The 18098-nt window shown below is 36.3% G+C and overlaps 4 protein-coding genes across 8 annotated transcripts; 2 read left to right on the top strand and 2 right to left on the bottom strand.

Annotated features, from left to right (window-relative positions):
• Nucleotides 1-709: 709 nt before the first annotated feature.
• LOC111461868 (derlin-1-like) lies at nucleotides 710-4290 on the top strand. 3 transcript variants are annotated; one of them, XR_002713654.1, is made up of 8 exons: nucleotides 710-876; nucleotides 1068-1203; nucleotides 2594-2667; nucleotides 2801-2894; nucleotides 3300-3428; nucleotides 3529-3689; nucleotides 3826-4013; nucleotides 4102-4290. XR_002713654.1 is itself a non-coding variant. In XM_023105583.1 (7 exons), the coding sequence occupies exons 1-7, from the start codon at nucleotides 860-862 to the stop codon at nucleotides 3938-3940; spliced, it is 726 nt and encodes a 241-aa protein (XP_022961351.1). In that variant the 5' UTR covers nucleotides 710-859; the 3' UTR covers nucleotides 3941-4290. The 3 variants fall into 3 exon arrangements, 1 of the variants encoding a protein (XP_022961351.1); XR_002713653.1 differs by having other exon boundaries at nucleotides 4092-4290; XM_023105583.1 differs by having other exon boundaries at nucleotides 3826-4290.
• Nucleotides 4291-4447: 157 nt separating this feature from the next.
• Nucleotides 4448-15503, bottom strand: LOC111461577 (glucan endo-1,3-beta-glucosidase 13-like). Of its 2 annotated transcripts, none has more exons than XM_023105148.1 (5): nucleotides 15493-15503; nucleotides 7538-7796; nucleotides 5007-6281; nucleotides 4804-4834; nucleotides 4448-4695 (listed from the first exon to the last, which is right to left on the bottom strand). In XM_023105148.1, exons 2-5 carry the CDS (start codon nucleotides 7614-7616, stop codon nucleotides 4569-4571), a joined length of 1512 nt encoding a protein of 503 aa, XP_022960916.1. In that variant the 5' UTR covers nucleotides 7617-7796; nucleotides 15493-15503; the 3' UTR covers nucleotides 4448-4568. The 2 variants fall into 2 exon arrangements, with proteins under 2 accessions (XP_022960916.1, XP_022960917.1); XM_023105149.1 differs by having other exon boundaries at nucleotides 7538-7732; nucleotides 15493-15497.
• LOC111461578 lies at nucleotides 9356-10430 on the top strand. The gene is made up of 2 exons (XM_023105150.1): nucleotides 9356-9840; nucleotides 9957-10430. The coding sequence occupies exons 1-2, from the start codon at nucleotides 9560-9562 to the stop codon at nucleotides 10201-10203; spliced, it is 528 nt and encodes a 175-aa protein (XP_022960918.1). The 5' UTR covers nucleotides 9356-9559; the 3' UTR covers nucleotides 10204-10430.
• LOC111461575 (arginine--tRNA ligase, chloroplastic/mitochondrial-like) lies at nucleotides 10746-17829 on the bottom strand. 2 transcript variants are annotated; one of them, XM_023105146.1, is made up of 18 exons: nucleotides 17665-17829; nucleotides 17337-17410; nucleotides 17095-17231; nucleotides 16932-17007; nucleotides 16694-16795; nucleotides 16304-16519; nucleotides 15808-15888; nucleotides 15435-15518; nucleotides 14268-14372; nucleotides 13724-13902; nucleotides 13424-13508; nucleotides 12907-13093; nucleotides 12643-12712; nucleotides 12131-12200; nucleotides 11884-11973; nucleotides 11707-11775; nucleotides 11492-11593; nucleotides 10746-11118 (listed from the first exon to the last, which is right to left on the bottom strand). In XM_023105146.1, the coding sequence occupies exons 1-18, from the start codon at nucleotides 17759-17761 to the stop codon at nucleotides 11008-11010; spliced, it is 1935 nt and encodes a 644-aa protein (XP_022960914.1). In that variant the 5' UTR covers nucleotides 17762-17829; the 3' UTR covers nucleotides 10746-11007. The 2 variants fall into 2 exon arrangements, with proteins under 2 accessions (XP_022960914.1, XP_022960915.1); XM_023105147.1 differs by having other exon boundaries at nucleotides 17337-17414; nucleotides 17665-17795.
• Between the last annotated feature and the right edge of the window lie 269 nt (nucleotides 17830-18098).

The raw sequence follows: 18098 nt of genomic DNA, 5'->3' as shown, positions 1-18098 counted from the left end.
TTTTTTTTTTTTTTTTTTTTTTTTTTTTTTTTAAATATTAAAATAAAATAGTCTATTTTCAAAACTTGTCATAAGTAAATAATAAAATTAAGTAACTATTAAACATAATATAATTAAATAAATTTAACACGTCATTAAACAAACATAATATAATCTTTTTCATTTTTTTAATATAATAAATCAATAATAAGAAAATAAGAAAAAATAGAAGTTAAGACGAAAAAGATTGGACCGGATTAGGTGCGGCCCAGTCTACGATTAGAGAGCGACAGCCCACATGGATAAACCATGTCCAGATCCGCCCATTGGCCCACTACACTTTTAGTTCCATTTATTACTACCTGCCACGTGGCATCCCCCCCCCGGCCCCACCTACCCTCAGCGGCATCAATAGGAAGTGTCATGAGGGAATCATGATGTGGAATTTATTTGACTTTATTGTTTTTTTGGTTCGATTATTATTGGGATTGGGATTGAATGACGTCAAGGAGTGAATAATTTACGAAATTAATTATAATTTTTTAAATACATTTATTCCAAATAAAGTAAAAAATTTGAAATTATTACTGTAATTTATGGGCTAAAGGCTATTATTTGGGCCTTGCCCATATCTTAATATGGGCCAAACTGGCATGAATTTGAACCAGCCCAGCCCAGTAATCCGCACGTACGAAAGCGAAGGAACTGCTTCGGATTTCGGAAGAGGAAGCTTCTGGTGGATTCCTTTCTGGGATTTCCATTCACCAACCTTGGATTTCTTGTTTGCTAAGTTCTGTTCGTCCTCAGGCGGTGAAAATTCATAAAGAAGTCGGAGATTTCCAGTTCCAAAGCTGCTTTGGATTTGATTTCTGTTGCTACAATGTCTTCTCCCGCCGAGTAATGCTGCTTCTCTATTTCTAATTCCTGTTCGATGTTGCAATTTTATTATCTTTATCTCTAGATTGGTTTGTTTCGTTTTGAAAATTTTCATTGTCTTGGTTTCTTTTCGCTATCAATGTCGGCTGTCATTTTTTACTCTCATTTCAATCTGTATCTTGAGTGTCCTGACCAGTTTTATCACAATTCAGATTTTACAACTCTCTTCCACCTATAAGTAAGGCGTATGGAACTATGTGTCTTTTGGCAACTACAGCATTCCAGCTTGGCTTGTACGATCCCGGGCTTATTGCGTTGGATTATGAACTCGTTTTCAAGCATTTCCAGGTATTGAATTGAATATGCATAGATGTCAGAATGGTGCCCCTTTATATCTGTTTAATTTTTCAGTTCGGATCCTCACTTCGTTGGTGCTTTTATTCTGTTAGTCCAGCATTCATCTCGATCATTCTTAATCTTTCCAAGGGGCATCAAATCTAGTACTCATTAGTGATATGGAAATCTCAGAATTCAAGAATTTCCTGGTTGTTTGACTCACCATTTATCTTCTCGACTGATAATAATATGGATGTTATATATCAGATATAATTCCGAATATTATATACTTATGTATGAGGGTGCTATTTATTTTGCAATGAACATTTTTGGTCAATAATCAATTAGATAAATAAAATAATTTTAGTTTAACATTATGAAATGTACACGAGTTTAATTCTTCGAAAGAACTCAACAGTAAATTGAAGACCAAATATCGATTCCTTTTCCTTTGTGTATAAAATCTGCAATGTTTTTTTGTGGTCCAAATAATTGTTCAGACAAATTGAGAACAATTTATTAGTTAAAAATTAGATGAATGTGACTTGCATATGGTAGACCTTGCCTAGAGTAGAGGCTTGTTGAGCCACTTGGCCTAGAATAGATGCAAGTTGGCTAGAGTCACAGATGATTGAATATGCACGCACGAGTGGCATGTGTGGCCGAACAAGCTAAGATTTTGCATGTTCCAATATTAATTTGATCTCCCGCACTCCTTCGTTATATTCCAATATATGTAGATTATAAAATTGATTAATATTAGAAAGCCCTGTTTCAAACAAGAGGATTAGAATTAGATTTAGAACCAGTTAAAGCATGAATTATTTGTTCTTATTGTCACGGTCTCTTCAAGATCTCTCAATTTTTTATTGTGGTCTGACGGTCAACTTTTCTATTAAATGTCTATTATTGAAGTGAACTGTGGTAAAGGCAAGTAAAATAGTGAAGGGGTGCGATGCCAGAATGAGGGATTTCACATGGAACCCAAGTCAGGAAAACATGGGCAGAAAAAAGTTGATTTATGCTTTGGATTTTAAATTCTAAAGAGAGAAGACTTGGCAATTGTTATTTCTTATAAATAATTGCCAACGGAAATTATTGTTTTTCATCAAGGAAACTGTTCTTTCATTAAAGAAAAGTTGTTCTGTATAAAGAGAACAGTAAAAGTTTGATCTCTCTCTTTGTGGTATAATCCCTTATATTTATGAAATTTAGATATAATTGTTCTTATTAGCAGAAATCACTGTACTCTCAAGTAGTCATGAATTAGAATGTTGTAGCATTTGCTCCGAATACTCTTAAATGATCCTGTGGATGCCTTTCCCTTTGCACTATGTGTACTCCAACATATTATTTCCAAGAATTATTATGAACATTCATGCAAGGTCACCTTTATTCTCAGGTGTGGAGACTATTCACAAACTTCTTCTTCCTAGGAAAATTCTCTATCAATTTTGGAATTCGTTTACTTATGATGTAAGTTTTTATGTGTGGTAACTTTTTTATATGAGCTACTGGCAATACTATTTCATGAAAAGTGGAGGGCTTGTGTTCAAACTCTCAAGACAGTTTATGATGTACTAATAGTTTAATGGTTATGCCCTTACAGAGCAAGATATGGGGTACAACTTGAGAATGGACCATTTCAGAGGCGAACAGCAGATTTTCTGTGGATGATGATATTTGGAGCCTTAACATTACTGGTTTGTGAGGATCTTTATTAAGCTATTCCTTTAGATGCAGTGGTTGTTGCTGGCCTCTGTTTGGCCCTTGTGTGTTCTTTCATGTTTTTTTGTTTCTCAAGGTTTGGTTTTTGGATAAAGAAAATTCGATGCAGTGGTTCTCAAGTCTTTTCTATTCATAAATATAGTAGATTTTGCAGATGGCACCTAATGGTTTCAATATTATTTTGCCAATACTTGTTCATTTGCAACTTCATGAAGTAAGGCATCAGTTTGAATTGAAAATTATAACTTAGTCGTCCTATGTTTGGTTAGGTTGCATTTTGTGCCTCATAATGTTTTTAAAGGATGAATCTTTACTTTAGGTTGAATATTTACGCTAATTTGTTACAACATTTCTTCTTATGGACACTTCCTCTTGAATAGGTACTTTCTGCTATCCCAATCTTCTCGTTTTCAGTCTTAGGGATATCACTTGTGTTTATGCTTCTCTACGTCTGGAGTCGAGAATTTCCTAATGCACAGATCAACATATATGGCCTTGTGACTCTTAAGGTACGGTCAATGATATTGATTTAGGTTTTGCCAAATTGTACTTTTTTTCACCTTCACAGTTCCTGATATCAGTAACACAAATGTCATGATTTTTGTGCAGGCATTTTATCTGCCATGGGCCATGCTAGCGCTGGATGTCATTTTTGGTTCTCCTCTTGTACCTGATTTACTAGGAATCCTAGCAGGGCATTTGTACTACTTTTTGACCGTGTTGCATCCATTGGCAGGCGGAAAGAACATATTGAGAACTCCATTTTGGGTGTATCCTTCTTCTTTTGGTTTCTTAACCAAATTTTTTTCTTGATTCTGGCTATGCATCTATAATTCACCAATTTGGGTGCAGTTTTTTCTATTGTTTGCCTTGCTTTATTCAGCATTTCTTTAACAATTTCTACAGACAGAGGATAGTCTCAAGGTGGAGGATAGGCGCTCCACCAATTCAACGTGCAGTGCCTGATGATAGGCGTACGAGTGGAGCTTTCAGAGGGAGGTCTTATCGGCTTAATGACTAAACTACTTCTCTTCTGTGTAAGAAAACAAAAAATGGCTATCCTCTTTTAACATTGTGCCTGCTAACATGAAGAGGTAAAGTTTGGGTTAAAAAATTCGATTCGATTTGAAAAAGTTCGTCTCAAGCTAATGATGTATTTATGTTCCGAATAGCGATCTGCAGGTACTTTTGTTTGTGATCACATTTGCTTATTGGGTATCGATCGGTAGGTGCTAATGTTTCTCGTTGAAAGGAATTTGTATTCGGAAATTTTGTCTTGCGGGGGATAGGAATTGTGATTGTTGAGTTTATATTTGAGATACTGCTTCTGAACTCCATAATCAAATAAAATCTTTCTGATTAGAAATAGCAGATTATTATTATTATTTGTTGATATATATATATATATATATAGCAAGTAAACAGATATTGTTCTTTTTGAACTTTTTTTTTCGAGCTTCCCTTCAAGATTTTTAAAATGCATATGTCAGAGAGAGGTTGAGGATATTGCAATACTTATTCAGTACGATTTCCACCAACCAATTCAATCGACTTCATTGACCTCCTTATAAATAGAGACACATTCTTATCATACAGACACTACATACAGGATTTGCATAGCAAAATCTGGCTGACCCTTCTCATGAAATTTACAAAAAATATGATATGAAGGCCATGATAATAGGTAAACCTGCGGAAACTTCAATCCTTGAAGTAGAAGATGAGGAAGTTGAGGATATTGCCGTCGTGTTACCGGAAGAGATCGTCTTGTTCTTCCTGCTTGACAGTAAGAAACACGGGAAAGGCAAAGAACATCAGGAACTGGAAATCAAAATCTATGAACTTGGAAATCAATGTTCTCCTCAATTCATAAGTTAGGCTTACCCAATAGTTGCATACAAGCAATTATCATAGCCTGCAAAGTCAACGTACAAAGTCGAGTTAGGAACAGTTGTTTTAGTCTTTCAACTCGTAACACGAAACAGAGATTAGAACACAAAACGAAGATTTCAATTATGTTAACCGTATAACAGAGGTATAACACTGAAGTATATGACGTATGCTCGGGAAATACGGTCGTGACTTACTTGGGTCCTTGTTTACTTTAACTCCATTCCCTCCAAATCCACAAGCAACATCAGTAGCTCCATTTTGCTGGAAATAGCTGTTAAATGCATAAGATGCATGGGAAACCAGAGTATCTGGTTCGAAACAAGGCTGGCTTGGCTGAATGGCTGTGCAATCGACATTACCCGAACCACAAGCCCAATCCAAGGCGTTTTGCAAGTCCATATCAGAAGCCTTGCTTGAAGCTATGCACCAGGCAGTTCCATTCGAGCTGGTACTATTAGCCTGTGTAGACATGTCGACCGCGCCCTTTCCCGTGAAGTCCAAGTTGTAGACACTGGTCTGGTCTGGATAGAACAATCCCCAGTTCCTTTCAGAATCCAACCCCGGCTTCCTGTTTTCATTGAACAAAGAGAAGATATATACATCTAGTTCCTCTCCAGGCCTTGCAGGTGTCCCTGTATTATTGATAACATGGCGGATAAGATTCGTATTGTAAGTTTGAGCATTGTCGGGAGTCGCAGACGTCTCCTTTGGCGACCCTTTAGATGGCCAGCCTGTTTCTGTGACCATCACTCTAATTGTTCTAAAATTTAGAGCCATCAAAGCAAAATAAAGAGCATCAATCTGAGCATCAAACATGTTCGTGTAAAGCAGACCAGTGTTCGGATCAATAACTTCGGATGATGACTCGAAAAGTGCATAGTCCAGCGACACGTTGCTGGGGGATTCTCTGTAAGCATAATAAGGATAGATATTGATCATAAAGGGAGACTGGTTGTCAGCAAGAAACTCCAACAATGGTTTCAGGAAAAATGCATAGTTACTACTAAAAGCGCCAGCCGAAGGAGGAAACGACCGAGACAAAACGCCGAGGGAATGAGTGCTAGAAACCTTTATCTTCTTGTGTAGACCAGCCTTTCTGAGACCAGTGAGTACATTTTTCATGGCAGGCACCACCAAGGCAGACACATTGTTGGGGCTCTCGGTGACCTCGGCACCGACCGTTATGTACGTTATTTTCGAAGCTGGGTAATAAGGAAGTATGCTGTTCTTCAGCCAAGAGTCTACATTAGACTGAAACTGAGCGAAAGCCAGCAAATCTGAATTCGGAACCCCAATCATAAGTTCAACACCAGTGTTGGCAAAGGCCTTGAGAACTTGAATGTTTGAATCATAGATTCTAAGATATTTGATGTTATGAAGTTGGACCAGCTGAGCCACTTTATTAGGTGTTGGGAGGTCGTCTGCGTTCCTTCCATAGCAAACACCAACTTTACTTCCCTGGCAATGGTCTGTAACCAAATTCATGAAATGTACAACGTTATTTCAAGTATATGAATAGAAAGAACGATGAATCCGACAACCGAAAAACACACATGATCATCAATGAATAGAAGAACAACGATCCATAACCTATTGCCTACGGAAAGGGTTTAGGTAACATCCCAAGCTCACAGTTAGTAGATATTGTTCTCTTTGGGCCTCCCTTAAGGTTTTGAAAGCGTGTCTGCTAGGTAGAGGTTTCCATACCCATATAAAGAATGCTTCGTTCCCCTCTTCAACCAATGTGGGATCTCATAATCCACTCTCTTCGGGACCCAATGTTCTCGTTGGTACTCCGTTCCTCTCTCCAATCGAAGTAAGATTTCGCAATTCACCCCCTTCAAGGTCCAACATTCTCGTTGATACTTGTTCCTCTCTCTAATTGACGTAGGATCTCACAATTCACCCCCTTTATAACCCAGCGCCTCGCTGGCACACCGCCTGGTGTCATTATGAGATCTCACATCGATTGGAGAGAGGAACGAGTGCCAGCGAGAACGTTGGACACTAAAGAAGAGTGGATTGTGAGATCCCACATCAATTGGAGAGAGGAATGAGTACCAGCGAAGACGTTGGGTCCCGAAGGAGGGTGTATTGTAAGATTCCACATCGGTTGGAGAGGGGACCAAAACTTTCTTTACGAGGGTGTGGAAACCTTTCCCTAACATACGCATTTTAAAAACCTTGAAGGTAAGCTCGAAAGGGAAAACCCAAAGAGGACAATATCTACTAGTGGTGGGCTTGAGCTGTTACCGTTCATTCCACCGAAAACCATGATGCCGAAACACGAGTTGTCTTACAATGCACTTACAGGGAGCTCCAATCCTATCTATTCTATGATTTCTATCGATCCTAACATACAGACATCTTCCTAAACAGCTCAGAGTAAGAGTTCGTTTAGTTCAGCTGGATAGAGAAGACAATTCCTTTGAAGACAAAATCGAAAGCCAAAAATGACCATTTAATGCCAATTCCTAAATGGTCTCAAAACTGAATGTTGTTGGTCCTAACAGTGACAACATGATCTTCAAACGCTAGCTAAGAAGTTCTAAATTGTGCACTTCTACGGAGAAACCCCCAAAACATTGGGCAATTCAAACTAGAGACAATGCGAATAAAAAGGAAGATCCAACAAGTAGAACCAAACAAAACCACTGCAAGTAAGGCAAAATGTGATCCCAAATCGAAGTGTTTTACGAAGAAGAAGAAACAGAGAGCTACAAACCCAAGAGCATGATGAACAGCAAAATCCCAATAATGATGAGATTGAATCCAAGCCCTTTCCCCATTCTGCTTCTTCTCATCACTAGAAAGCCACACCCTCTTGGCCTCGCTCTTTCTCTGCCGCCGTTTGTGCAGAGATATGGGAATGAGGGATTCTTGAAGGTTGTCGTTTGGAACACCAACGCCTCTGTGAGGACTACAGAGCTCGATATTATGTTTTTTAAGGTTCAAAACAGAGCAAAATCAGCTGAATAATTGTACTGCCGTAGCCACTGAAGACAGTGTCGAGCTCGGAAAGGGCGCGTCAGCATAAGAACCGGACGTCAGTGGAAATTATGAAAATTTGTTTTTTGTGAATTCTCGATTCCGGTGCCAAGCATGTCTGTTCCGCACTCATTATATATCTACCGCTACATTTCACTTCATGCCACTCAAACGGTGCCGTTTAATTTTCTTTTTTCTGAAAAATATTAAAAAACTATTTTATCCAATAATTTGAGCATAATTTAATTAATTAAATTACGTGTAACGGTCTGTATTTACCCATTAAAAAAATAAAGATTAAAAGAAATATTTATATGAAAAATTTTGGATTGGACGTTTACAATATGTTGGAAATATTAGATATTAATTATATATTATTCATTTGAATAAATGTAAGAGAAAAAGAAAATCACAAACGGAATGGATCAAAAGCCCGAACATCAGCCCAAAAGAACTGGGCCTCAGAAACAGAAATCCCCAAGTGAGATTGTTAGTGGGCCATGCGTATCAGCCCATTAGATTTAAATGGGCCTGATGGGCCAAAATTCTACGACAGAATGGATAAGAACAAAGATTGGGACAGCGGGGATAAGAAACACGGCATGATTGGGGGTGGCTGTTTGCAGTAACCATCGCCATTTCCATCGTGACTTGTGTCCTCCTGTCCTTTTTTTTTTTTTTATTTTTTTTAAATAAATTATTTAATTATTTACATTTTTCTTTAGTATTAATTAAGTAAAATATTTTGTTTCAGAGAATTCTCAATTAGAAAAAATTAAATATTTGAGAAATATATATAAACTATTTCAAAATATTTTACGAGTCTCTCCTTGAAAATGTTCCAATGGTATTTCTTCAATCTATCTTTCCATTTTTACAATTGGATGAAATTAAAAATTTATAGTTCAAATTAATACAATTTAACAATTTTACGAGTCAAAATTAATTATTGGGCACGATTTCAATTATGTTTGGTACAAGCAAAGAATCTTTTTAACTATTATCCAGTTAGCAACAGTTTTGATTGGGATGGAGATAAGAAAATGTCCATAGATACAAAAGGTATCTTAAAAAGAGGTGTATTATTCTAAAAGGGTGGGCTGTTTTCTTCCTTTTAATCTTCTTTTTTACAAAATTTTAATCAATCTTTCCTCAATGGAAGGTTGATGATACATGAACATTATAATGTCATGCCTTTATGAAGCAAAAGTAACCTTAATGTTGACCTCAATTTTCAATTCTCAATATCATATATTATAAATATATATATAGAGAGAGAGAGAGAGAGAGAGAGAGAATATAAAACATGGGAATTATTCAATGAGTTGTGGATATGTCTTCCAACTTTAGATCTTATCTCCTTTCCTAGTAATATGGGAAAAGGCAAAAAAAACTCAGCCCCATAAATTTTGATAATAAATTTATGAATATAAAAAGATGATAATTGATGATAAAGGGTTTTGGATAGAACAGCAAAAAAGAAAAAAAAAAGGAATATTATCCAAGCCTATCTCGTTATAAAACAAAAAAGAAATGATATAAATATAAACTATGGTTTCCACATATATATATATAGGTTTTGGAGCATATAGGAGTAGTACAGTTACAAGATCTTGATCCTTTTTTCAAAGTTTTATCAACAAAGAGTAAAAAAGATCGTTCCTTTTTGCTTTGATTCTCCATATATAGTCGCAAGAAACCATTTTTATCAATACCCATTTTGTTCTTCTTTGTCTTTTGGTTTTGGATTGATTATCCAATGGGAAAATTGCAAGAAAATCAGCAGCTTGGTGTTGATGGAGCTCAGAATAATGGGTGTTGCAGATGGATCACGGAAGATTGTGAAGCTTCAATGGAGTCTTCAATGGAGCTCAGTTCTGTAAATTCTGAAGCATCTTCTTCTTCTTCTTCTTCTTCTTCTTCTTCTTTGGATATGGTGGAAGATGCCATTTCTCCGGTTTCAAGTTCTTCATTTTCATCGTGTTCTTCAAATGGGCCTCTTTATGAGCTATCAGAGCTAATGGTTCATCTTCCTATGAAGTAAGTTATGGGATGAATAAAACCCTTTTTCCATTACCTTTTGAATTTTGATTGAAATAATTGTCAATAATGGATGGCTAATGGGGTTTTCTTTGATTTTTATGGCTATTTTGCAGGAGAGGGTTGTCTAGATATTATGATGGTAAATCAGAGTCTTTTACGTCTCTAGCAAGTGTAGAAAGATTAGAAGATTTGGCTAAGAGGGTGTCTCCAATTACCAAAAAGTTCAAGTCTTGCAAGAGTTTTGATGGTCATAAATCCATTATTCCAAGGGCCACCATAGCCAAGAAAGCTTCAAGATCAAGAGGGAGAACTAGTTTGCTTTGTGGATCTAGGTCTGCAATCCCTGTGAATGGCCACTGATTACTTTCCTTGCTCGAGTTCAACGATTGTCGGGTGGGAATTGAACATCGAGATAATTGATGTCTTATCCATCGAATTAATCTTGAATTCGTGCATTCATTACTAACCCTATGCCATAATTTCCCCCTTTCTTATTTTTCTAAGGAATTTTGTTTCAACCTTCAATTGTAGATCAATGATTTTGCAATACTTGCGAGCTTTAAGCTGCTAACATGGATGACGGATTGTTCAGTTCAAATTAACTCAAAAAGGTTTTGATTATTAAAGTTTTCTGGACGTTACTGCCATCTTCCAATCTTAATCGAAATCATTTAAACATATAGAAACAAAATCAATAGATTGATGCGACATAAAGATAAGAGCCACCCTAAAAGTACATATAAATTTAAGTTAAAGTTTAAAATATTAATTTGATTTGTCTTGTTTTAGGGTGATCAATAATGCTGTTTATCTGTTCGGCTTTGAATCCGAAAAATTACATTGGACAAAATAACTTATAGTTTATACATAAAATAATCCCGAAGATCACTAATAGAGGCAAATTTTCCCACTCCTAAGAACACTTGGATTTCGTTTATATCTGATTATGAGCAGCCTGGTTCAATATCTTAAGGAGAACTACACGGGTGAAAAACTGGTAAATTTGACAAACTAAAACAATATAATGTTGAATTCTTCTATTTTTTTTGCAACACTCTAATGTTGGCAAGGATGTGGCAAGAACATGTCAATTAGTGGAGGATAATGAAGTAACGCAAGTCGAAGGAGATAGAAGTGGATCTGGAAAGTGGCACTGTTTCGAGGTTATATTTTGTAGACAGGTACTATTCCGAGGAGATAGAAGCATTTCCTCATCACTGTGCCTGTAGCTTCACAAAGTAGGAGTCTGCTCGTTTCTTGGGGCGACCCAACGACCTGACAAATATTGATCAAGATTAATATAGTTTTAACTTGTTTGCGAGAAGACGTCCGCGGCATCGGCATCTTTTCTTGGATGCATTTGGGACAAGGGTACAAATTAAGTGACCTTTTTCCAGCTCATAACCACAAGGATGGGAGAAGATGAAAAACGACTTCATGCAAATGGCATAACCAAACAAAATGATCGAGAAAAAGTAACTTTAAATTCTAGGTTATTGAAGGTAAATGTATTGAAAACCAAGGCATGATTAGCTGCCACGACGCTATCAGCTGACAAGAGCTAGTGGTTCAGAGATTATCCAACATCAATTGGTGGGACAATGATATTATGCATAAAGAACGACTTTTGGTTTAAAGTAGGCTGTACCTGGCAGTTGGAGTAGAATTTTTTCGTAAATATTTCCGATAAGTTGTACAAGTATTCACACAACACATTCGGCAACAGATTGGTGCAAGCTTCCTCGACCACCTAAAGTAAAGGGAGGAAAAGTAATTATCACGAGGTACAGACAAAGTTACCAAATATAAAATGGTTCAGACGCAGAGGCAAAGTTACCCAGTTAAAATGTATATTGTTTTTACCTCGGAAAATTGTAACAAATGAAGTCCCAAAACACGCTCGTCCTCGTGCTCCAACACAATTGTTCCCGTCTATCAAAATAAAGTTGAAAAAAAATTAAGAAACAAATGCAAAACTGCTGGTCTTGTCCAACTGAAGACTTGAGAAGAACTGGTTCTGGGGTTTAGAAGGAAACTTACTTTTTTTAACTCCTCTATGTCTTTACCAGATTTCCTGATGATTGAACAGATACGAGCATGGGCATACAGCAAATACACAGCAGTGTTGCCCTGGTCATCACAAAATTTAGGTGTGTAAAGAAAGTGGACTACGGAGCTTTTACTTTAGAGGCAGTGGAGGTGGATGCTTAAAAAATTACATTTAGGTTGTTTGACTAGATTTTCTGTATATTATACTCCATGCCTAGAACCAGATGAGAAAGTGTACCTTATCATTGAGCATCTGATCGAAATTGAACGTATAGTTGGTCAACCTGTTGTTCTTGAGGTCAGCATATCTGTCGAGACAATACGGGAACATAAAGTCTTAATAAGCGTTTCTGAGCATTTGAACGAAGAAACATGAAGCAGACAAATTCTTAAATAAGAAAAAGAAAACTTATTGACAAGAAGACACCTATAAAAGAAGGCACAGACAAAGAGGCCCAACCTGAGCCCTCATGGTTGGAAGATTACAGAACAGCTTTAAGTTACAACTAATGGAAAAGGCTTAATTCTTTGATAGGGAAGCCCAAGTTGAGTACACAGAAAGTCATAACCTCTCAGATATCCCCCAACAGATACAAGATCAATTTTTCATGTTATAGCGATGACCATTATGAGTGATACCAATTAATAGTACTCATTAAAGGTTTTCATTGAAAGGAACATCAAGGACAACCTCTAGGATTCATGCATGAGCCATAAAAGGTATAGCCAGTAATGAAAATGGTAACTTACTTAACAGCACCATAACCAACAGCTTCAGCAATTTGCTCAAGTTCTGCTTCAGTCCATTCTGCAGCTTTCTCTAAAGAAGGTTATCAAAAATCAAATTACAAAGTAAAATATGTGGAATGCTGACAGTATGTCTGTAAAAAGTTTGATAAAGAAAAAATAAATCGAACGTATTCACTTCCACTAATCTAACAAGGTAAAGCAGCAAGCTGCACAATTTTTTTTCGATCAAATAAAATAGTCCTTAATAATCTTTATTATCATTACCCCTCTCAATAAGTGCAGCTTTACTGCGGCTCTTGGCTTCATCAAGCAAATCAACTAAACGAACCACTTCAGTATTTCGAGTACGAAAACGCTTGCCATCTTCACCAAGAACCAAACCAAAACCAACATGGGTTGCTTTAGGATGCTTATTATCCTCAAGTGGAAGCCAGCCAGCACGTTTACAAGCCTGAAAAAATAGCAATAATTCCTTCCAATATAAGACAATAACTAATCCATGAAATAATTGTTAGCAGTAGTTTGGTGGATATGTAATGATCAGGTCTACAGTAATTAATAATTTTTTTAGAGGAGAAACGAATTCATTGATGGATTTACAGTAGTTAATAATCATATGCACAAACAAAAGAGAGGAAGTGTAAGACAACAACCAATCCATTAAATAATTGCTAACTACAGTTAAGAAGCCCAGCTACCAGGTCTGCAAATAACCATACATGCAACGAACATGGAAGGATAAACAAATCATGTCAGAGCAGGAATTGCTCGAGACACGTACCCGGAAAACCATGTCAAAGTGCTGCTGCTGCCCAATATCAGTGACATATATAATCCATTCAGCTTTTTCTTCATTAAGGCGATACCTGTTTGGTGCAGGAAAATATGATCAATCAGAATGATTCAGCTCCACAAGATTTTGAGAATCATGCAATCGATCAAAGGGAATCCAAATAAGCACAATGTTGATGGGTCATAACTGATTATAAAGTTTGACGACTGCGTCAACCTTCAAGTTATTCATAGCCAGTGACAGTGAATAGTTCCATTAAAAAACAAGATGAGCTAGAGAAAAACTGACCAGATGGCTGCAAGATCAGTTGAAGCATAATTGAAACCACCATCACTCTTGACAACAATTAGAGGAATATTTATTCCATCAATAAAGATTACACGAGCACCCTGACTTTCTTCCACTAAGCCCTTATCAGTCAGTTCTTTTATGACATTAGGAATGTATGGGTTGTAAAAGCTCTCTCCCTGACAGAGATGAAAAGACCTTGACCAAATGAGAACTGAGATTAAGCCGTCGGCAGTATTTCAGATCAATATTAAAATCAAAAGTGGCAGACTCATGACTCTGCAAGTTAAGATCCATACGTAGCAGATAATATCAATAGAACAGAAGATCTTCAACCTTCAAAGAAGCTGATGCTGTTTGATAGTTGATGTCATGCCATTAACTGTAAATTAACTATTCCAACTAATAAATATGGTGGTAAACACTAATAAACCTTAAGCCAGGAAAACAATCTAACTTGGACCTGACACTAAAAGGAAGATTTTCCTAATCCCAACAGAAACAAGTATCAAGTATAATGTATAAAAGAAAAGCCAAAATGCACCTTCTCCTCTAATTGAACTCCAAGGCGTTCGTACACCCTATTAAATTCATTCCTGCTGATTTCACATATTTGTGCCCAAGCCTTGCGATATTTAGCTTCACCACCCTGGAAAAAAAAGATAATGATCATTTCAATAGAAATTAGCTATGAGAAACTTCCAAATAATTGATATGCCCTATCATTCTCTTGCAGGAATATTTAAATCATAAACAAGCTGCAAAAAAAAATTAAACAATAAGTTTATGGGTAAACTACTCGACCTTTTGGCTAAGAGCCTAAGATCAAGTGGAGTCTACTTATAGCTCTTTCAACATATAAAACTCACTTTCAATAATGAAACTTAGATCCTTAAAATTAAAATTTCAATCAAATTGCAGATGCTAAGACACGTTGCATAAAATATGAAATTTCCATCCAAGGCTGATTGGGACAAGTGATCTAAGTAAAAGAGATTTTGGAGAATGAACTCAAATCCCATGGTGGCCAACTAATATAGAATAAAGTCCTACATGTTTTCTAACCATGAAATATAGTAGGGATAGGCGGTTATTCGAAGAGATTAATTAAGATGTGTGCAACCATGCACAAACACTCATGGATAAAATAATGATAACAATAGATAAATAAGCTCCTTCTTAACTGTCGCTACCATTACTTTTTTTCTATGAGAAACCAAGGTTTCATTGAAAAAAAAAAAGGAAAGAAAACGAGACAAAAGGTCCACGGCACTAAAATAATAATAATAAATAAATAAATAAACATGCCAGGAAGCCGGGCTTCTAACTATTCGAAAATGGACTCTAATCTCTAGTAATAAGACCGAATGAGTTATTACAAAATTCCTTCAAAACCAACACACAAACGGAGGCTCTTTAGGTGAACTCCAACTTTATTTTGTTACTTTATTATTTATTTTTCATGTTTATATGAAGTAGAAGTACTTATGAATAAAAAAACATGCAAATATTAGAAAAAAACATTTTAGCATACAATACATGTCATCATGTGGAAGATTAGCAGGCAAAAATAAAATTAACAAGTGTAATTGACAATTGAAAAGAAGTTTCAAAACAGTTTTTTTTAGTATGAAGATCTAGGGTCCAAAATAATATATAAGCATTTAATAAGGTTGTGAAACATGTCTACATTGGCCACAGTAAAAATCACCTGAAGAAGAACCACTGCCTGTTGTGCCTTCTCCTTGAATGCAGGATCACTATCAAACCTCTGCTTTGACGCCTTATAGAATGTCTATGTAATCAAAATTTCAAATAACAGTTTGTCAGTTCTACTTGATACGGCAGACGGGCATTAATAACTTCTCCATATTCATTTTCGGCCTTTGTTGCAAGTAAGAATTCACAGAACACATTTGCATCACATAAAAGAGTGAAGTGCTCTATATCTTTAACAATAGAAAGTCCATTATGTAAGACCAAAAACACCGAACTTCTTAACCTTATTAAAGTTACCTTTGTTAATATACTATAAAAGGTAAACATGTCAATAACGAAATAAGATTCTATAGTTTCTCTCCTACCTGCAGATCTCCAATTGCTGTTTCAGTAACTTCTTCCCAGTTGGGAAATCTTTCAAAAAGGAATTCGATCAACATACCAAACTGCAAACAAGAAGCAAAAAATGAATATCTGTTGATACACTTCGTTTCTGTAGAAGCCAATTAAAAGAGTAAAACCCCATGCCAAAATCAACATTTCAAAAATGAATGAAATAAACAAGTTTGAAGCCGTTTAAAAATGAATGAAATAGTATGCATTGGAGAACCTAGATATTCACAACGTTTTATACTTATTGACAATCAAGACTGCCTATTTTGAAGCTAGTCTGGACATGGCAGAAAAGGAATGGGGCAAAAGCGGCAAACTAGAAACTAAATTCAGTTTTCATTTACACTTTGAAAGAGTAACAAAGGCAGTTCATGAAAAGCCATTTGTCTATTGCGACCCACCATGAATAAACATTAAATCCTTGAATAAAGAAGCTGTGTTAAGGCACTGACAAATATAAAGTTATACCTGTGTTCCCCAGTCACCAACATGGTTTCTCCGAAGAACATCAACGTTTGAAAATTCAAGCATCCGGGCTAGAGTGTCTCCAATGATCGTAGATCTTAAGTGGCCAACATGCATTTCTTTTGCTATATTAGGCGAGGAGAAATCAACTACTGCTCTTTTAATTGGAAGCCGCGGTGACCAAGTTTCAATACCATCAATTAGCATTTTTTGTATGCTCTGGAGCAGGCAATGCATATTAAGCATACACACACGTAGAAGTATTGATTATAGTGAAATTTTTTTGTAGACCGTGGAGGATTAGTAACTAAGTTAGGAAAGAAAAACCAACGAACACGTTCTTATAATTGATATGAGTTATTCTAACTAAAATTTTCAAGAAAATGACATTACCTTAGCAATCCAATTTTTAGATATTAGAACATTCACGAAACCAGGGCCTGCCACAGAACATGATTCTATGATTTCAGATGGAGGAAGATTTTTCATAATGGCCTAGAAATCAAGAGCGCAGTTCTGTCAGATTCTCAAATAATAAAAAAAAAGATCCTAAAGATCCTAAAGATCCTAAAGATCCAACATGAAAGGAGACCTTCATGGGAAAAAAACGCAAAAAATTAAACCGTAATACCTGTCCAACGGAAGGAGGGCCTTTGAACTGACTTCCTTTTCCTTTTATTTTAGACCAAAGGCCCATAGCATTATTGCTTCGCCAAATAAGAAACCACATCTTAGCAACAGTAATCTAATTTACTATAGTATACACTAGAGTATTAGTAATTCGCATAGCATACCACTGATAGTCGCCAAATTTTCCAGCACAAGCAGCAACCAAAGGCTCAACATCCGTCTCCTCAGGGACCGTCGCTCTAAGGGATACGTCGAATATTTTAGCTAATTGTCTCTTCATATTACCGACGTTTTCTTCCTCCTGCGCCAAACCGCCATCATTTAGTCTCAGATAAACTCAATCCGTGAAGGTGAATGCATCCTAACAGAAGTAGATTATGTAATATATATGCTCCAAATAACTTACAGTTGCCATTGTGGAAACCGATTGTGTCGTCTTCGTGGCAGAAATGAGTCGCCTAGACGCCACCCGGAGTAAGTCTGTCTAGTTTCAGATTAAGAACAAGAATTAGTACAAGTAAGAAGACGAAAACACGTAGGAATTGAAATTGAACTTGTAAACCATCGTCATAGACGCAAATCAATAGCAACAAAAACAAAAAACAAAAAAAAAAACAGGTTCGCAATCAAAATAAACGCAAAACCAAGTGCAGTCGGAGCATTTTCTTCTTGGAAAATGACTGAAATAACAAGTTGTATAAGCAACAATAGAAGTGGAAAATCCAAGAGGTTACCAGCAGCAGGAATGCAAGAGGGAGGAGAAATGTGAGAAAATGGATTGAAAGAGAGCAATGGAGAAGGCGGAGCCGGCGATAGGAAGAGAGCGAACATTGTTTTGGAATTTATATATAATCCCTCACGCTATCCAACGTTTCTAATTCAACTGTTCTATGTTCCTCTCTCTGCTCTTTTAGGGCTTAGAGAGATTTCTGTCTTCTTCTTTTTTTTTTCTTTTTTTTTTTAATTTTTTATTTATTCTCTTCTAAATCCATTTGTACGATGGAGCAATCTCGGAATCTAAAGCCCAATCCCAGTTCAACCTTTGCTTTAGCGGCTGGAGCGAAGCGGGCTCCAACGATTTTTTCTTTTCTCCATTAAATTTAATTATTATTTTTGTATCCATTTATTTTTATTTTTATTTTTATTTTTAATAAAACTAAAATATTAA

This window comes from Cucurbita moschata, unplaced genomic scaffold (genome assembly GCF_002738365.1).
Source record: "Cucurbita moschata cultivar Rifu unplaced genomic scaffold, Cmos_1.0 Cmo_Scf00025, whole genome shotgun sequence".
NCBI lineage: Eukaryota > Viridiplantae > Streptophyta > Magnoliopsida > Cucurbitales > Cucurbitaceae > Cucurbita > Cucurbita moschata.
The sequence above is the reverse complement of the archived record's forward strand: the minus strand, read 5'-3'. Positions and strand labels throughout refer to the sequence as shown.

Coding starts and splice junctions, on each gene's coding strand:
- LOC111461578 (XM_023105150.1), top strand. CDS start 9,560: ATGGGAAAATTGCAAGAAAATCAGCAGCTTGGTGTTGATGGAGCTCAG. Junction 9,841..9,956: donor ATGGTTCATCTTCCTATGAA/GTAAGTTATGGG, acceptor GCTATTTTGCAG/GAGAGGGTTGTCTAGATATT.
- LOC111461868 (XM_023105583.1), top strand. Junction 2,668..2,800: donor GGAATTCGTTTACTTATGAT/GTAAGTTTTTAT, acceptor ATGCCCTTACAG/AGCAAGATATGGGGTACAAC. Junction 3,690..3,825: donor TTGAGAACTCCATTTTGGGT/GTATCCTTCTTC, acceptor CAATTTCTACAG/ACAGAGGATAGTCTCAAGGT.
- LOC111461575 (XM_023105146.1), bottom strand. CDS start 17,761: ATGTTCGCTCTCTTCCTATCGCCGGCTCCGCCTTCTCCATTGCTCTCT. Junction 16,796..16,931: donor GCCCTCCTTCCGTTGGACAG/GTATTACGGTTT, acceptor CTTGATTTCTAG/GCCATTATGAAAAATCTTCC. Junction 12,201..12,642: donor GTTGGTTATGGTGCTGTTAA/GTAAGTTACCAT, acceptor TTGTCTCGACAG/ATATGCTGACCTCAAGAACA.
- LOC111461577 (XM_023105148.1), bottom strand. CDS start 7,616: ATGAGAAGAAGCAGAATGGGGAAAGGGCTTGGATTCAATCTCATCATT. Junction 4,835..5,006: donor TAAAGTAAACAAGGACCCAA/GTAAGTCACGAC, acceptor TTGACTTTGCAG/GCTATGATAATTGCTTGTAT. Junction 4,696..4,803: donor TGCTTGTATGCAACTATTGG/GTAAGCCTAACT, acceptor ACTGTCAAGCAG/GAAGAACAAGACGATCTCTT.